This window comes from Accipiter gentilis, chromosome 1 (assembly GCF_929443795.1).
Source record: "Accipiter gentilis chromosome 1, bAccGen1.1, whole genome shotgun sequence".
NCBI lineage: Eukaryota > Metazoa > Chordata > Aves > Accipitriformes > Accipitridae > Astur > Astur gentilis.
The window spans coordinates 35,701,620-35,719,957 of NC_064880.1; the positions used below are offsets into that span (position 1 = coordinate 35,701,620).

General features: G+C 36.6%; 1 protein-coding gene across 4 annotated transcripts in view; it reads left to right on the plus strand.

Moving 5' to 3' along the window:
- KCNH7 (potassium voltage-gated channel subfamily H member 7) overlaps window positions 1–17,607 on the plus strand; it is a 244,840-nt gene extending 227,233 nt beyond the window's left edge. For all 4 annotated transcript variants that reach the window (XM_049827251.1, XM_049827171.1, XM_049827343.1 and 1 more), the window contains 4 exons: window positions 6,355–6,618; window positions 11,598–11,766; window positions 15,060–15,252; window positions 16,634–17,607. In XM_049827251.1, the coding sequence (XP_049683208.1) occupies window positions 6,355–6,618; window positions 11,598–11,766; window positions 15,060–15,252; window positions 16,634–16,900 (893 nt within the window). In that variant the 3' untranslated portion in view covers window positions 16,901–17,607. The remainder of the gene's footprint in view (window positions 1–6,354; window positions 6,619–11,597; window positions 11,767–15,059; window positions 15,253–16,633) is intronic.
- The last annotated feature ends 731 nt before the right edge of the window (window positions 17,608–18,338 follow it).

Consider the following 18,338-nt stretch of genomic DNA (forward strand, 5'->3'; position numbering starts at 1 on the left):
TCTGATGGAAAGAACCTATTTTCACTTGTTCTTTGTTTCATCTAAGTTCTGCTGGATATTATGCTATAGATGGGCATAACTATATGTGATGTTCACAGAAGGAAAAATTATAGTAATGTAGCCAGTCCTTTTCTTACCATAAAAATCTGGCACTGTTGCTAAATTAAATTATTAATGAATATATGAAGACTTCAGAGTTCATTACATTGCTCTTTTTTACTTCTAAAATTTATAATCCTGTGGTCCTCAAATGTGAAGAATTATCTTTATCACTGAGTAGGCACTGTGTGTTTTACTACTTCCACTAATTATAACTAAAAAGCTGCAAATGTAACTTTCCACTTGTAAAAGTGAATTCTAGTGCAACTAACCATCAGAATACTATATGATTTTTTGGATTAACAAAAGCAAATAAATTGTATGTGAAAGGCAGCCTTTATGTTAATTGTCTCACTGTACTAAGCATTATTACTAGATTATATATATTATATATAAATAGTGATATATAAATAGTTCTCCTGTTTAGAAACTCTTGCTATACAAAGTCCACTGTAGATTTTAACAGTACAGTTTGTTTTCAGAGCTTCAGGACCAGCTACTTCTCCTGACCATACCAATTTCTATTTTTTCATCTGAGATCATTTGGAAAATATTTAGATCTGAACTTCTCAGGCTATCCAATAGACATTTTGTACAGCTTTCAAACTACTTTTCTTTTATCATGCACACTAAATTTGTGATTTTTCCATACAATTTTCATGCATTAAAACCCACCCAAAAAGTAGGTGATTTTTCTAATACTAGTAATTAGACATACTGTTAACTTGAACAGTGCTATAATCATCAATGATGTTCCACCAAGGAGCAAGAAAAACTTCTTTTTATGCTTCCTTATCACTTCAAGTTATTAGTCATAAGGACTTCATGATTAAACATTCCTTAAAAGTTTTTGCTTTTTTCTCTACTATTTTGTCCTCAGGGATGTATTGGTAATGTGCAGATGTTGGAGCAAGCTATGCTTTCAGCAGGCACTCAAAAATGTTTATGAAGGCAGCACTTCTCAGTTTCCCTGATTACCAGTCATGACCTGAGATGATCATGATGGCAATAGAAGACTGTCCTGACAATGGACAAATTTCCTTTCAGCTGAAAAATGGTAGAGTGCTTTGTTCAAGTTGTTCATCTTATGGAATGGACTTTCAGATGAACTTTCCTGGGACATGTTCCTTGTCAGGACATGAGTTGAGGCTGGTTTTGACAGACATCCAGATGTCAACGCTGTGCAGCATCAGGACTCTGAGGTTGAGTATAGGCCAAGTTGATTGTGAGAGACAAGATCTCAAGCACTAAAATTCAAGATTTATAAATGTTTTAGGTTTGTTTAAGTGAATTTGGGGTAAGTTATAGTACTTGCTGATGTTTGGGAAGAGTTGAATACCTCTATAGACAGTTTTCAGGCAAATTTTCTGGTAGCAAAGGTGGAATAGCTCTCATTTCAAATGTTGCATACAAAATGTAGTTCAGAATTTTATCTATTACTTGTCATGCATTTTTAAAGATTGTGGGGGTCATCATCTTCTCCCATTGGAAAATAAATCTGCTAAAGTTCTTCATACTGTTTCCTGTAAGACTGTTTGCAAATCAGTACAGTTTTCTCTGTGAAGATTTTAAATTCACTCAGATATCACGCTGTTGACTGCAATTCTGTGAGTGTGACCGTCCAGCCAATTCCTTATCTACTGAGTGGTCCATCAGTCAAATATATGTCTCTCCAATTTAGAGAGAAGGATGTCATGCGGGACAGTGTCAAACACTTTGCACAAGTGCAGGTAGATGATGTCAGTTGACCTTCCCTTATCCACCAATGCTGTAATCCTGTGTAGAAGGCCACCAAATTTGCCAGGCAAGAAGCTATGTTGGCTGTCACCAATCACCTCCTTATTTTCCATCTGGTCTAGCATAGTTTCCAGGATGATCTGCTCCATGATCTTGCTGGGCACAGAGGTGAGACTGACTGGCCTGTAATTCCCCGGGTCTTCCTTTTTTCCCTTTTTAAAAATGGGGGTTATGTTCCCCCTTTTCCAGTCAGTGGGAACTTCCTCAGACTGCCACAACTTCTCAAATATGATGGATAGTGGCTTAGCCACTTCATCTGCCAGTTCCCTCAGGACCTGCGTATACATCTCATCAGGTCCCATGGACTTGAGCACCTTCAGGTTCTTTAGATGGTCTCGATAAAAGCATCAACAGCCTTTGATTTTGTGACATCTTTGAGATTTTGCACTTTCTCAACCCTGTTTGTGGTGGTGTATTTAACATACTATCTGGAATGCTTGGTCATTGACTTTTGATTCCAAGTATTTGCTGCCCATGGTGCACGGGTGGGTACATAAGGCATTTTTCTGCTCTCTGACAAGGTAACTGACATTTTTAAATTAAAGAACAGATAACAACTAGTCAGGATGACTAGCAAATATTTTGTTCATATGTAGGAAAGACAAATTGACCACCACAGGAATATTTGTGAATATCACATAAGAAAGAGCTAGTAACAGTCGAACCAAAATATGTGCTGGGAATCTGAAGATCTGCAGACCTTTTGAGCAATAAAACATCCTTCCTTCCAGGTCATAGTATGCATTTCTCCTTACCAAGGGATGTACTTGGTGTAGCATAAAATAATATGGTAGGTTTTTTCAAAGGAAAGGGAAGATGTCATGTCTGCTGAACAGATTTATAGTTATGCAGATCATGTTAATGATAATCCTTATCTGATTTATGGTTTGGGATATAAATTGCTTTCTGCAGGGGTGAGGAAGTCATTCACCTCATTTCCTGCACAAAATTGAATTTGTCTAGGCATGTTATGGGACTTCTTATTGGATGGCTGAAAAAGGGAGTAAGAATTTGCAACCTTCTGAAACACTAGGTTACATAGCTAGCCTGATTAAGTATGACAAATTCCAGTTAATGAAATTACAGTAATATTAAACAATGTTGCTCCCCGTGTAATATATTACTGACACTTTCACCATTATTGTTTGCAGCAGATTAATACATTAAGAGAAAATATGTCTAGATCATGCAGACTGCCACTGTCTGAATAATGCAAAAGTTCAATAATACAGGCTGATCATGGCACACAAAAGAAACTTGTTTGATGTCTGGTAACCATCCCACCAAGCTGAATTTTATGCCAGTATTTCTGTGAATCTATGTTATAGCTATATTTCACTGCCCTCATTACAATCCCGTTTCTTTCCTTCCTTTGCCAGTACAAGTGCGAAAAGCAGGACACAAACCTTCTGATAATTACTATGAATATTTTGGAATTTCCAGACAGCAAATGTCAGAGGACACTGCCTGTAAAGTTGGCAGGCACTCAAAACACATAACAGGCTAAAACAAGTCACATAAAGGGTGTCAATTATGTTCATACATATTTGGTAAAGCAGGAACTTTCAAAATAATCATTTTCAGCAAAAAATAGTTTCTAGCAATCAGAATCAGAGAGTGAAACTTGTCTTACTGGGCAAAGAAGGAGGAAGCACTAGTATGGGGGGGTTAATGATTACATTTGTTTTGGAAACAGAAGAGAAAAGACAAGAGAAACCTTTTGAAACATGGAGTCTGTGTGATAGAAAATGAACTTCTTCATACACACACATACACAGATAGAAAACTCTTCTCTTCTGGAAAATTCATTCCAAACCAATGACTGGATTTCATTACAAAAGGAGAAATTGGAGAAATTCACACTCTGAATAAAGAACTACCTAGATATTATTTGTAAGGTATTTCCACTGAGCTAGAGGCACTGCTAAGCTGTTAAGCTGAGGTATGGAGCTTGCACCACCATCAGGCCCTTAAAAGCCAAATAAAACATGCAGTTTCCATTTTAATTCCTACTCTAGGTGCAGAGTATCACAGGATTATTCTCCAGACAGAAGAATCTTTAGCATTAAATAAGAGTCTTTTAAATGAAAACAACTTCTGGCTCTCTGAATGTAGCCAGATGGCTCGCAGATAAAGCAACAGCAGTAAAGCCAAAGATGAATATTTTGAAATAGATCAGCTGATGAACAAATCTTCCCTGATTCAATAGACAGGACCCTACATTCAACAGAGCTCCGCTTTCCTTCTAATGCCAGTGAGTTCATTATACCTGGACAGCATTCGGAAAAGAATACGTTCTGTTTTTCTGATATAGATGGAGACTGAAATGTCAATTGAATTACCCCGGGTTTACAGCAGTGTAAGTGTTAGCAGAATCTGGCTTCTTGTTTCTAGATATTTTAGTATTCTATGAATATGACAGATAAGACAGTCTGCTGTACTTCAGCTGCTATACAATTTTTTTTCATTAGAGTCTCAATGACCTCCTCTTAAAATTAGTCCACTGATTTGTATTCCACAGGGTGCTTGTTACAGCTACTGTTAGTGCACAAAATCTCATTAACATAAAGAATTACCCTAAAAAAAAATGGCAATTTCAAGATTTCATTAGAAGGTCTTTTTCACAGGTTGAAGTCAGTCAAGCAGTAAGTAATTAAGACAATTTACTGTAGTGTGACTGTATGTATTTCACCATATATTCCCACAAGAAAAGCCATGGGAGACATCTATGAATTTTCTTATGAAGCATTCTTTTGGTTTTTTGTACTATTTTGGAGATGCAGAGGACATGGTACTTGGCTCTCTAGTGTGAGCAACCCCCAAGAGCTTTACGCTGCCAGTCCATTTGGATTTGTGTTTATGCCTTCGCAGTATCAGAGTATCACCAATATCAGTTATAGCTAGTAACCCTGCTTAACAAAAGCCAAATAAAGTCACTTCAGTCCAGGTCTGTGTTAACGGCCCTTGGAGGCTCTAGAGGGTACAGTTACAGGAGGCCTGCTTTTGTATTGGTTTTATTTTGTTCACCATTACCATGTCTGGACTCTTGCAGAATGCTCTGTACCAATATTGCATTCTCTTTATGTGCAGATAAAGGGGACTAGATGAAGCCACAGTTTCATTTCCTTGTAGTGACCAGAAAATGGAGAAGAAACCTAGGGAATATACTAAATGTTGTATTAACCACTGCTGTAGGCTGTAAAGACTACAGACATTCCAGAGCTATGTTGATTAGTAATTAGCACAAAGCAGATGGGAAATCATGCTGTCTCCCCAGGAACTTAATGCAAACTAGTTGCTGTATTTATATGTTGTTGAGACTACCCTGCTAAAATGTGTTTTAAATAAATAGCAGAACTGGAATTATCCTGACATTTCAGATAAAAATAAGTAAAACCAATTATTGAATTGGAAATTAGCTTCAAGTTTATGCTGAAAAGAGATCAGGAGTTCTCTATATTCATAAATGATCATTCTTGGGTTTAAATCCTATTTAATTTTTACAATGTGGTTTTAAAGGCATCTTCTTTAAATCTAGTTTTATTTGCCACTTCTAAGAGGACTGAATCTGCCATTCCTCGCTACAGACCTTGAATGTGATTAATGAAGGATTCATTCTCAGCGTGACCAGTACTCTCCTACCATATATATCACAGCATGCTGTATTCTTTTCTTATTCAAAAGAATGGATGTTCAGAGAATTGCAGTTAATTCTAAAGGCTAAGGAATTTGGGCTACTTTGGAAAGTTGTTTTGCGATGATCCCACAAAGACAGACAAGGAACTCCCCTCTTTTTGTACCAATAGGATTTCTCTCTACCATATCAATCCTAAATATAGGCTTGGCAGTAATGAGTGTGGAGAAATACACTCTGTATTTAGGTGGGCCCAGACATTTTGAGGTTGAGTCATTGATTAATACATTTGCCTTTTCTGGGAAAAAAAAAATCAGCAAAGATGTTCTTAAGTAGGCATAACTTAAATGAGTAGTTCTGATACCGAGTCTGACATCCATGACTGTTAGCCTGTCAAGATTGTGAGAAATGCCCAAGAATGTGAGAAATTGGAAGAGGGAATTAAATAATAAATTCATTTTTTAAAACTTTGGAATATAAGGCTTTCTCAAATCTCATCCTTACCTGGAAAAAACAGTGAGTAAACAGGAGGGCTGTGTTGGATAAAACTCTTGCTGTTTTGATATAAGCAACCTTTTGCATAATGAGTTATGGTTTAGGGACTACGAATACTTACTACATACATGCAAATGTCTTCTAGGACTTCAAAAGAAATACAAATTTCATCTGATGCAGGAATCAAAAAAGGCTTTAAAGTAATTTATTCTAACAGACAGTGAACTTCCTAACTGATATAATAATCATCTCCAACCTCAGACCAGAATAAACTAGAACACAATTTCATGAACTGCATATTACTGTACACAATTATTTCTATTTAACAGATTATTTCAAAGAGAATGATCAGAGTGATCCTGAACCCTCAAGGGACACCGCCATATACTATCAGTCTATTAAGAAACACTTCGAGGAGAAAAAAAGTGGGTCATCATCTTTTGTGTCATCCATTGAAGATGAGCAAAAGCCCTTGTTCTCTGGGATAGCTGATTACCCATCTATAACAGAGAAAACCACAGAGGTGGACTTTGAAGAAATTATTCATGCCACAGAAGAAATTCTTATTGACAAAAGAAGCAATTCTTGCAAAGGTAATCTAGCTTGTTGCTATTTTGTAAAGTTTTAGTAGACATCTTTTTTAGTCTGATTATCAAAAATCATTTTCTGAATGGTTCTGTTGATTCTTTACATATTTACTTTTGTGTTTCCTGAAAGTTTAACAAGAAGAACTATTTTAGATCAAAAATTATTATTTCTCAAGAGGATTAATGTAGTTTAATACACTGGCTGTGGGACTGGATTACAGAACCTCCAAAAGGCTATTCTAGGCTTTGCTAATAAATCATATTGTAACCAAACTGCCTTAGGAAAGTCATTTAAACAAACCCTTTAAAATTGTCAGCTGGTACTGGCCTTCACTGAGTGCCCATGCATGAAAACTACACTCAAAGCAGTAAAGAATCTCTCAAAGGGTGTTTGATGTGCCAGGGTTGGGTGACAGTAAAAAATCATAGATAATGAGAGCTAGATAAACCTAGTGATGGTTGCACATGCACAAAAAAAAATGTTTTCAGGTAACTAGTTTCATTCTCTGTATTGACAAGGCATGACAAAAATTAAGTGGAAAAAAATCATAATAGCTTGAAAGAATACTATCCCATTTTGCTGCACATGTTGGTTAAAAAGAGTGCCATTACATCACGCAGAACAAATCCCGACTTCCATAAGTAAAACACAAGAACAAAGATTTGAGCTTTTGTGTATGACAAATGATCAGAAACTATTATGCAATCTCAGTTACTTTTACATAGAGTTAAACCACATAATTAAAATTACATCTAATATCCTAAAATATTAATTTTCTCAGTGATGTGAAGGGAAATTAATGAAAAGCCCCAGCTTAATATACAAGTTAAATATTGCTGTAAGTTCATTTGTAATTGTTTCAGTTTGAAGGGAAGAATTACATATTTACTGTTCAATGCTGTTTTCCTCAACAGTTTGTTTCTATTGAGGCAATTTAACCATTTAACCATCATTCAATAAACTTTAGGCTTTTAGGCTATAATTTTAAACTAACCTAATGATTAATCAGGCCAAACAATGTATTTTTTACATCTCAAAGGTATGAATATATGAAGTCTGGTCTCCCCAGGCTAAGGCTATAGAAATCTGCACCACATAAACTTGTTGCATACATGCTGCTATTTGAAAGCTTACCTTTCCCCTACCAATAGCCAGAAATGTGTCCTTGCAGCTATAGCAACGTTTTCCAAGGCAACCTATTGCAGATTTCATTTGAGCTAAATTTAGCATGTCTAAAGGTTACATATTTTGATTAAGACCACATTCTTTTTTCCACTTTGTAATCCAGTACTTCTGGTAATGTGTGTGAAAGTTCATTACCTTTCTTGCAACTTTCATAAAACCTTCAAGGTCAATAAAATAAGATCAGCTTTGATTGATCTATGCTTTAAACTAAATTCTTACTCCTGTTTTAATTAGAGGTTGATTATAATTTACCATAAAAGTGGTTATAAACATGATGAAGTTTTGAAATAAACTCTGCTTGTATGTATGTATGCTTATAATCCTCATATAGTATGGCACCTTATAAATCTTGAATACAAATGCACTTTTATAAAGCTACTGCAATTCATTACCACTGTGACTGATACATATTTAATTGTCTTTAGTTTTGTTTTAAGCTTTGGTCATTACTGTTGATGAATGGAAAAACTATTAACAATGTATTGTATAATGTGGGCAGAAACCACATAAACTTCTCTTCCATAATCCTAAAATGCAATTTTTAACATTAAAACATATGGCTCTTTTGAGAAGATCTGATCATTTTTCTGTAGCTCATAATCTATATATTGTGAGAAAATGCTATTTTCTATTTTCACTTGGTCATTATTTTGACTGTAAGACTGATTCTTGAATTGTTCAAGCCCTGGAACACCAGAGTTGGTTATAAAGTTCTAACTGCTGTTGGGCTTTTCTGGGGTTACTCGTGTATGTGGAAGTAGCTGAAAAGATGCTTAGAACAGTACAATACCATATCTTATAGTGTATTAACTTGATTATAGTGTATGAACTTATTTTATAATTTGCGTGCCAATTCATTTGCTTTGTCACAAATTAAATGTTTATTGTAATAGTCTACAAATACATAATCTGAGACAAAAAAGAGCTGTGATTTCCCTGGGTTAATCCACGGCATTGAAAAATATGTGATTTTTATTGAGTTAGTTATTGTGTAAAATAACAAACAACTTGGGTTTTACAAGACATTGAAAAGCAGTGAAATGCATGGCATATATTTTTAGTTTCTACTCCTGAAATTCACTGCTTAAAAGCAAATCCACTGGATTTCCAACATCCATTGCACCCACACGCATAGATTAAAATTTTACCCCTGCATTTGTCATAGTCTCCTCCCTTCACTTTCCTGAGACCTTTCCAACTTCCTTGGACACACTGCAAATTGTGCCATGTGTGCCTGCTAAAACCAAATTACATGCTTCTGTGGCACCGTTTGCCTCTTTCCTTCTGTTTCCATGTAGCCAAGTTGAAATCCCTTTCCCCTTCCTTCTGCCCAGTGCACAAAATCAGTTATAGATCATGTCACCTGAAATTCACTCTCTAGAGCTCCAGGAAACCTTCTACCACCTGCTAACCAAACACCAGATAATGCAGTAAGAACCTTTCTCTGGTAAAAAAAAAGAGAAGATAAGTCTTCTCCTCCACTTGGAGTCATGTAGTGAGAGCTCCCCTTCCTGGCTAAATCTACTTGAAATACTAAATCTGAGCAGGAATTTATTTATTTATTTATTTACTTACTTACTTACTTACTTACTTAGAGCAACAGTGCTTAAAAATGTGTTTGAAAAGGATTAGCTAATAGCATTTGGACAAACCTCTCACATGTCACCCACTGTGGTTTTTTCTCTTTTCTTTGAGACATGGCTCTGGCTGCTATGGTTGCTTAGAAAAATTTCCCCAGCATGAAATGAATGTAACCTATGCTGAGTTATCAGCATGCACTGCCAAGAGAAGTGTTAGGAGAAGCTCTGAGCAAACCATTCAGGGACTACTGGGGGATGTGGGATTCAAATCCAAGTGCTCATACAACACAGGCTGACGCTTTATAAGCAGTCAAGGATTTTGTCCAGCTGTATGTTGAAGAAGCAGCCTGAGTGCAGTAAGAACTTCTAATACATCCTGTAACTTCAAGTAGTTAAATAATTACAAATACAACCCTAACGGGAGTGGTATTGAGCAGGTGTTAAAATTTAGCAGCCTTTTTTATCACAGCAGAGGAGAATCTGAGTGGTACTGAGCAATTTTTGACTGCGTTAACAACAGATTCACTCAGAGTAACAAAGGCTTGGGGCAGGGTGAGGGTTGGGGGGGAGGGGAGCGGGTTGATGTGGAAAAAGCACTGTTCCACCTAAGTATGTCACCTGTAAGCTCTGCAAAGCTCACAGCAGCATCTTCATTCTATATCTGATAAGGATATATGCAACTAGTATATCACTAGTATATAAATGATTTGTAACCTTTCACCAGCTTGGTGAACAGGTGAAACAGCCTAAGGCCAAGAATGTAAACTAATTAATAAATCCACAGAGGTGTAAATTAAGCAAACTGAAGGAGAAAGGAGAAGTAGCTCAAAACAGAAATCCAAGCAAAAGGAAGGAGTGCCCCTGAGTTCTGTTTGCGTGGTAAGGTGCAGTGTTTGATCACAGAGATCCAAGAATTGGGAGGGACAAGAGGGATGGAATTTGGGTACAGCGGGTACAGGGTGAGACCTGGAGTAGTCATCATCATTTTTTTTACAACGGGCTGGAGAAAAAGAAATAAATATAAATGACTCATATAAAGAGTGTTTTTAAATACTTTATCTATTGTTTATACAATAGATAAGGATTAGAAGGGTGACTAAATCCAGCAAGATAGCTCAGTCTCTGCAGTAAGATCCTAATAATGTAACTGGGCATTTTTTAGGTTGAAATAAATTTATTTTGTCTATCTTAATCCAAAATTTTATCTGCAGTTCAAAGAGAAAAAAAAAAATGAAAAAAGAAGAAAAAAAAAAAAGAATTATTATTTACCATGAAGCTTCATTTAATATTAAAGTGATCTCTGACTGACCCAGCAATGCTGAATATTTCATTCTTTTAGGAGTCACAAATTAGTAAACAAAATGAACTGGCACCTTTCACCCCACAGTACTGTAAGGGTCTCTGAGACATGCTTTACACAACGATATAAGAGCTGGGTTGGAGACTAGTGATGGTAAAAGTTACATCAATGAAAATCAATTTCCTTTCTGAAAGTAATAACCAGTATCCTTTTGCAAGCAGTATGAGCTGTATTAAATGGCCTCTGTCTCAGAGAATACATGTTACACTTCACCAGCCTTGTTAAGACAAGCACTGCTGCAATTATCGGTAAGAAAGGCAGCTAGCTAAGGCCTGGCAACCTTCTCTAGAGGGGGCATTCCAATGCACTGTAATGCATGCCCGGTGCTGTAAATACAATGCACCAAGTACTCCTTTTACACCAATAAGCTAAACAGTAAATACACTTCAATAGCACATTCAAGGGCAAGAGAAGAGGTCTTAGCCAGGTCTCTGAAGCACACAATCAAAGACATTCAAGTACATCATGTAATGCATTTAGGTTAGAACAAATATTTCTAATTTCAATGAATAACAAATTGCTTAGAAAACACCTCGAGAAAATTGGGGGTTCAATGGTAAAATAATAGAAAGAAAACTAAAGAAATAGGAGCCATTCAGTGGCAGAACTCTGATGATGCTGACCAGACAAAACCGCTTGTTTATCTGTGGCTTCAAAATGTTAGCATGGATATGACCACTTTTATCTCTCCTTATATAGTAGTAAGGAACAAAACAAGCTGTTCAGGTAGCGTGCCAATGTACCAATTTGACTTTCAAGGTTTTGGGAAACACGAGTAAGTGTGATGCTTGAGGGGTGCCAACCCCTGTCTAACAGCATGTATATAAACCTGTACTTTTATATGTTTAATTTTCATCAGATATCACTGATAAAAGAAACTGGGAGCAGGAGAACATCCAGGAGTACCAGGACTCCCCAGTTCAGTCAGCATTACCCCATGTCACATGGGGAATCTGTGAAACTGAAAGTGACTTTATATATGGGGAAGTGGAAAATCGGCTAGATTTACTTCAAGAACAACTCAACAGGTAAAAACAGAGATATGACCAGAAAAAACATATGTGTGAAAGAGTACATGATACAACTGATAAAAATGATGCTATGGGAGCAATGAATTTGCACAGGAAGTTTCCAAAGGCATTCAGATCTTCAGAAGTTCAAAAGTACAAAAATACGTCTGATGGAAATATCACTTTGTTGTCCATATGCATTCTGAGGAGCCTAAATATCACCTAAGTTCAGCCTTCCAGATTCATGGGAAAACCTATTCTGGGAAAGCTGGGTACAAAATTTTTGATTCATTGCCAGAATAATGATGTCACTTACCTCTAGGTACCCACATTAGCTACTCTGAAGTGCCTTGCAAAAAAGCCTTTCTCCTCAATTGACTGTTTAGGAGACCAGCCTTTTAACCAAGCAGCTGTACTGAGGCACCTAAACTTATGAAATTTAAATCTCAGCTCACCCAGAATGCTGTTCCTAGATATTTACATGTTCACAAAATGGCAATTATCAGTGTCTTCAATACCTGAAGTACTTCTTCCCTGTAGACCCAAAGTAAACCAGCTGCCTTCCCTTAAAAAAGGATTGCAGACAAATTCCCTTTTTGATGCGTTAACTTTTTTTGCAACTGCCTCTAAAATAAGACATGGCAGTATGCAAAGGCAAAATACTTATGTTACAACAGAAAACAGATGCTTTCTTTGTCAGATTACATTATTAGCTTTGCTTAAAAAAATGTCTCTTTCTTCTCTCTTTTGCTCTCTGATATACTACTCTCTGCTGGCAGCTAAGCAGCATAGCTTACAGCATCTTAAAAATATGGTTACAGAATTTTGATCCATCCTACGCTATAATTTACCATGTAATTTCACTTAATTTTAAATTGCCCTATGCTCAGGTCTGTGGCTTTTTTATTATTTTTACTCTGTAATTCCATTACTTTCAATATTTTTGCATGACAAATACTATGACATGCACTCAGCCCTAATTATACTTTAGTAGCTCTTCATTGGCATTCTGCACTGTATATTTTAGCAATCAGTTTAAAGCCAGGTTAACTACATATTGCTTCCTTCATCTACCATAAGCCAACCAAACCATAGTATTTTTTGTTTCTGAATACTATGTAGTACATTAAAAAGACATTTTAATATGTAAGCTTAAATTGCTGTAATTTCTAATTGCAGTTAAATCAAGTAACCCTAGTAACTGTAAATGTCACATAACTAAACAGCTCCGTGTTCCCCATCAACAGTGTGTAATCTTTCAGTTACATTTCTTTTCCTGAAATCTTAAGTTCTTAAAACTGAAGTTATATCTCAAATTTACCCATAGTTTTATCAAATTCTCATGCAAGTTCTCAGTAATTTCTTGAGTGAAAAAATGTCATTGCTGCTGATAAACTAAGATTTAAATTGTTATGGATTTTATTAAATCATTTTATTCTTTAAGTCTTCTCATGTTTTTAAAGTTTTTCATGCTTTCAGGTTTGGGGCCTTGCCGGGTCTTCTAGGAATGTAACACACGATATTCATTCCCGCTTATGTCAGATCTGACCTGCTGGACTAAAAGCATGGTCACTTCTTCCTGAGGTTTTCCATGAGAGAACTTGGCATAACACTCAAATTATTAAATGGATATAAAAGGCTGGAAAGCCATTGCACAAGGAATATGTCTGTAGAGCTATCTCTGTTTCTCCTCTTTAAGCAATTGGAATGTCACGGAGACCGTGGGCCAAGCATCCAAGGTTCTCCTGTTTATTCATCCTTCGGTGGCATGACATGGACTTGCTTTAAATTTTGGAGAAAAGAGGGAGAAGTTATATATGTAATGATGATGAATAAAGACTACCAGAGATACTCTTTGATTTGAAGTACCAGGAAACTCCCATCAAGTGCTAACAAAGTCAGAAGGGAGCAATTTTAGAGTTAATTCAAAGCCAAAGAGAATTGTTGATGCAAGTCCTCCAACGTTAAATCCCTTTTATTCACCGAGATGTTAGGGCCCAGGTTTAGCAGACGGAATCTCTCTGGATGGTGGCGTGCTGCTGCTGCAGTATTTTCCCCTGTGGCATCAGCATCATGCTCGTGTGAGATCAGCACATTTGCAAGTAGCAAAGAACTGAACAAGAGGGCAAGTAGGGCATGATTGACTGTAACATCCGGATTTGGGCCTTTCTTTATGCGAGCTCAAGCCACAATACCAGCTTCTCCCCATAAAGGAAGAAACAGCATCCTAAATATCCTTTGGGCATACCTTTCAGATTAATTTCATAGGTGCTTTTATAAATAAATGACACAGGCAATGGACAACTCCAACATGATAAAAAATAGTATCAGTGAAGCACCTGGTGAAAGCAAAAATCTGTCAGCACATGATCGATTCTGCTGCTGTAAGGAGCCCAAGGAGTAACATTCACAACATTAAAGGCTGCTGACAAAGATTTGTTTACTCTGTCAGAAGATGAGTTGCAATACAGAAGGCTGTATATCTGTATTACAGTCTGTCATCACAGGTCCTTGTAGCCTTCCAGCAGCTGGGGAGGCACAACAGGCATTACCTATTGCTGAGTTTGTCACAGATCTTGGCAAGACCATTTGAAAATCATTTCAGTGCTATGGAATTCTAAGTATGGACAACATAAGCAGCTCAAGTGTTTCAGAAGTCATATACAAATTTATGAAAAGGGAAAAAAAGAGAAAGAAGCTACTAAATTTGAACATCAGAAGTGTTGACATTAATTCTGAGGCCTGAATAAGTCTGAATGAATTTTCACAGTAAGGACGCTTGGGCTGTTGGGTTTTTTAATGATCTTGAAAGCATCTTTCGTTTTCCAACTGTGGAAAAACACAATTGTGGTTTTCTGCTTATTTCGGTGCATTGTATTAGCATTGGTAATGTCAGAATTAATTGTCAGATGCGTCAGAAGTAGTGTCCCATCCTCAGCCAGTACAAATCAATTTATTTACATTGAAAAGAGTACATTTATTCCAGTTAATTCCAACCAAAGACCTGGTCCCCATGTTACTTTTTGTTGCAAGCATAAGGGACAGTAATGAACTCATTCTTAACGTAGCAAAAAGATCAGAGACAAGCATGCAGGTAGGTATGTTCCGCAAAGGAAAGGGAGAGCCAGCAAGCTTTGGAAGGGCTCAGCACTCCCTCTTCTGTTCTTTCCTATTTAAGACATGGTCATGTCATAAGCAATAGTTTGCTTTATTGATAAGCTGCAGGTCCCTCTTGAATGCGTCTGTAATCAGTATGTTAAAATATACTGACTCCTGACCATGAGTTAACTGATTTTGTGCTACTTCTCTAGGCTTGAATCCCAGATGACTGCTGATATCCAAACCATCCTGCAGCTTCTGCAAAGGCAGTCAACACTCATTCCACCCGCCTATAGCATGGTGACTGCAGGTGCAGAGTATCAACAGCCAGCAATCCGGGTCATACAAAAGCTTCAGCCTGCAGCATCAATTAAAACAGACAGAAGTTTCAGTCCTTCATCTCAGGTATGTACAGGTCCAATAAGATCAAAAGAAGTTTGCTAATCTTTTTAGTTTATGATGGAAGAAATGTATACCAATCTAGGTGCTGGTTCACTAGGTTAAGGAGTATGCAATTATTATTTTGACCTACCACCTCCACAGTGGACTTAGATACCACAGTTTCAGAGGCCACATTTTCTGTGAGGGTTGTAAAAATCCATACAATGATCTTATAATCAGACTGATCTACTTAATTATCACGCTCTTTACAAAAGTTAGCAGAAATGACAAATACTAGATGTGGGTGTAAACCACAAACACTTTCCAAGCATCAGACCTGCCTGCATGGGTGCATCTGCCATAGGTCCCATTTATGAAGTCCTGAGAAGCACCATGACTATGTTTTCCTCAAGGTACAGGCCAGGCAAGATCAGCTGATGCAGCGTGATGGTTATACACATAGGGAAGTGAGAGGGGCTAAAACCATTCTTATGTCCAGCCCCCTGCTGCTGCTAGAACTATGAACATACAGAGCTGTGACATACCTGCGTTTCTCAATACATGTTTTCCACCCCAGTTCTCTTCAACCAAAATTTCATGATTTTCCAAATTTGTTTGGGATTTCTGGAGTTTATCAGTTTGGCCAGAGATGTGGCATATCATTTCCAAATGGGCTGCTGCATGTCCAGAAATCTCAAATCAGTCACATAGCATACAAATAGTAAATCCAGCCTTCTTGGCTGTGTCAGATTCCTCGTGCTTATACTGGAACACATATGGGCACAGGAAGTCCAACACATAGAGAAGGCATCGGTTTGCATGCATGAAGATTATCAGGGCAGCAAATGTGCAGCAGTAGTTTTCAGATGTGTAAACCCACCATGCATATACCTGCACAAAACACATACACATATCTCTGTCTGAACAGAAATATGGCCATCATCAGCAAACATCAGCAGGCTCACTGTACACTTCACGCAAATTCTGAGTTTAAAAGTGAAGGAGAACTGAGTGCTGAGACTGGAATCCAAATGGTTATAATGTTCAGAATGATGCAATTCCAGAGTTATGTTCTGAAACAAAACTGCAAATTCAAGAATGTTGAAACCCATACTCTTAGATCGGGTCTCAAGAATATTCAGTCCTTGAGAAAGGACTGTTCATATGTGTATCTTGATGTCTTATAAGCAAGTCTGAGGAGGGGACAAGATACCAGGCTTCTACAATTAATCAACAGAGTTACATTCAATTACATTAAATCAAATGCAGTACCATGTAAAAATATTTCAGTACACTGCTTAATTTTCAAACATGGTTTTCCAGCAACCATCTGAATGTGCTAATTTTTGAGCCTGGAAGTAACTGATTTAATTATTACAATCTTGTTTCTTCTCCTCCCTTACAGTGTCCTGAATTTCTAGACCTTGAAAAGTCAAAACTTAAATCCAAAGAATCCCTCTCAAGTGGAGTGCATCTTAACACAGCCTCAGAAGACAACCTGGCTTCTTTTTTAGATCAAGAACGTGACCAGTCTGTAGAGTGTCCCCCCCAGCATTGTAAAACTTATCTCCAGCCAATTAGGCACCCTTCCTTGCCAGAATCTTCACTAAGCACTGTAGGAGTCTTGAGTCTTCATAGGCATGTTTCTGATCCTGGTCTTCCTGGGAAATAATACTTTTATACTATTATTTCACATAAAAATGTAAGTGCTTTTAATGGCTGTTTTTCCTTTTTTTTGTATTTAAATCCTCTATACTTGACTCAGGGGCTACAAGGAATATACCATTATATGCAAAAGTACTGTATATTTTCCTAAATCTGAAGCTTGTAAGGTAAAGTTGAGCAGTTCTGATGTAAATATATATATATATATACACACACACACTAACTGTATGTTCCAAATGTAAAACTGCCAGCATTCTCAAGGCACCTTATATTTTTATTTTTTTTTAAATAACATGCATGTTCTGAAATTACAGTTTACGTTGCATGGAGATTACCATTTACTGCTGTCATGGAAATAGTATTTTATTGTGGATATGTCTTCAGAGCAAATAGGAGACCAATAACAATAATTCACATACATAGAAAAAACTCATACCTAACCAAGCTAAAGTTCAAGCAAAATCTTCTTCTAGCTCACTTCTGAAAACTGATTTATCTTTCTTTAGTGAGCTTTTTACAATAAATCACAGTGATTCTGAACCTAGAAAAAGAATAAGGGAACCAAATCTTACAGGTTTGAAACAATTAGGACAGAGAAACCAGCTTGCTTCCAAACCAGTTGAAGTAGGGCAGTATTTTAAGAGACAGGAAAACTCTGCCACACGCTGGAAAGTATCACCATAGGTCACATCCGCAAAACTGTATTAACTGAATAATTTGTTTCCAGTACCTTTTTTTTTTTTTTTTTTTGGTTAAATTGCATCATAGAAGTTAGCTGTCATGAGCAGGCAGGTACTCTTCATCTGTCACACAAACATAATCAAATGCAATAAATCTAATTTCTATGTAATACAGAAGACTGTGTTCGTTTTGTTCAATACAAATTATTAAAAATCTGTTTAATTAAAAGTACTTTACACATTTTTGTTTTATAATTATTAGGGTGGTTGTTTGCAGTTATCTGGTTTTACTGACTGGCCCCACACATAAACCACGCACACATTCCTGTATGTGTGCATGTGTGCATTTTATATATGTACATATGTGTGTATGTATGTGTGTATATAAATATATACACACATACACACAAGTGTGTGTATATACCTACACTTACATGTAGGAGTATAGATATATAGAGAGAGATATATATATATATGTATATATGTAAAATCACTTTCAGGAGCAATTGTAAACTTTCTTATTACCAAACGAGTAAGCTTAGCTTGTGTCCAAAGCTGACTACGTTAGAATAAAATGATTTAAGATCCGTAGGCTTTAAATACAGTATGTACTGTATATGCATAATGCTTTGTGAATACTTAGATTTAATTTTATTAAAATATTATTCTGCTTCAAATGTTGTGTTTATTTTAGAAGGAACTGACCTTTTTATTACTGTTTTTAAATATTTAAAAATGTTCACATGATTTTTGAATCTTAAAGCT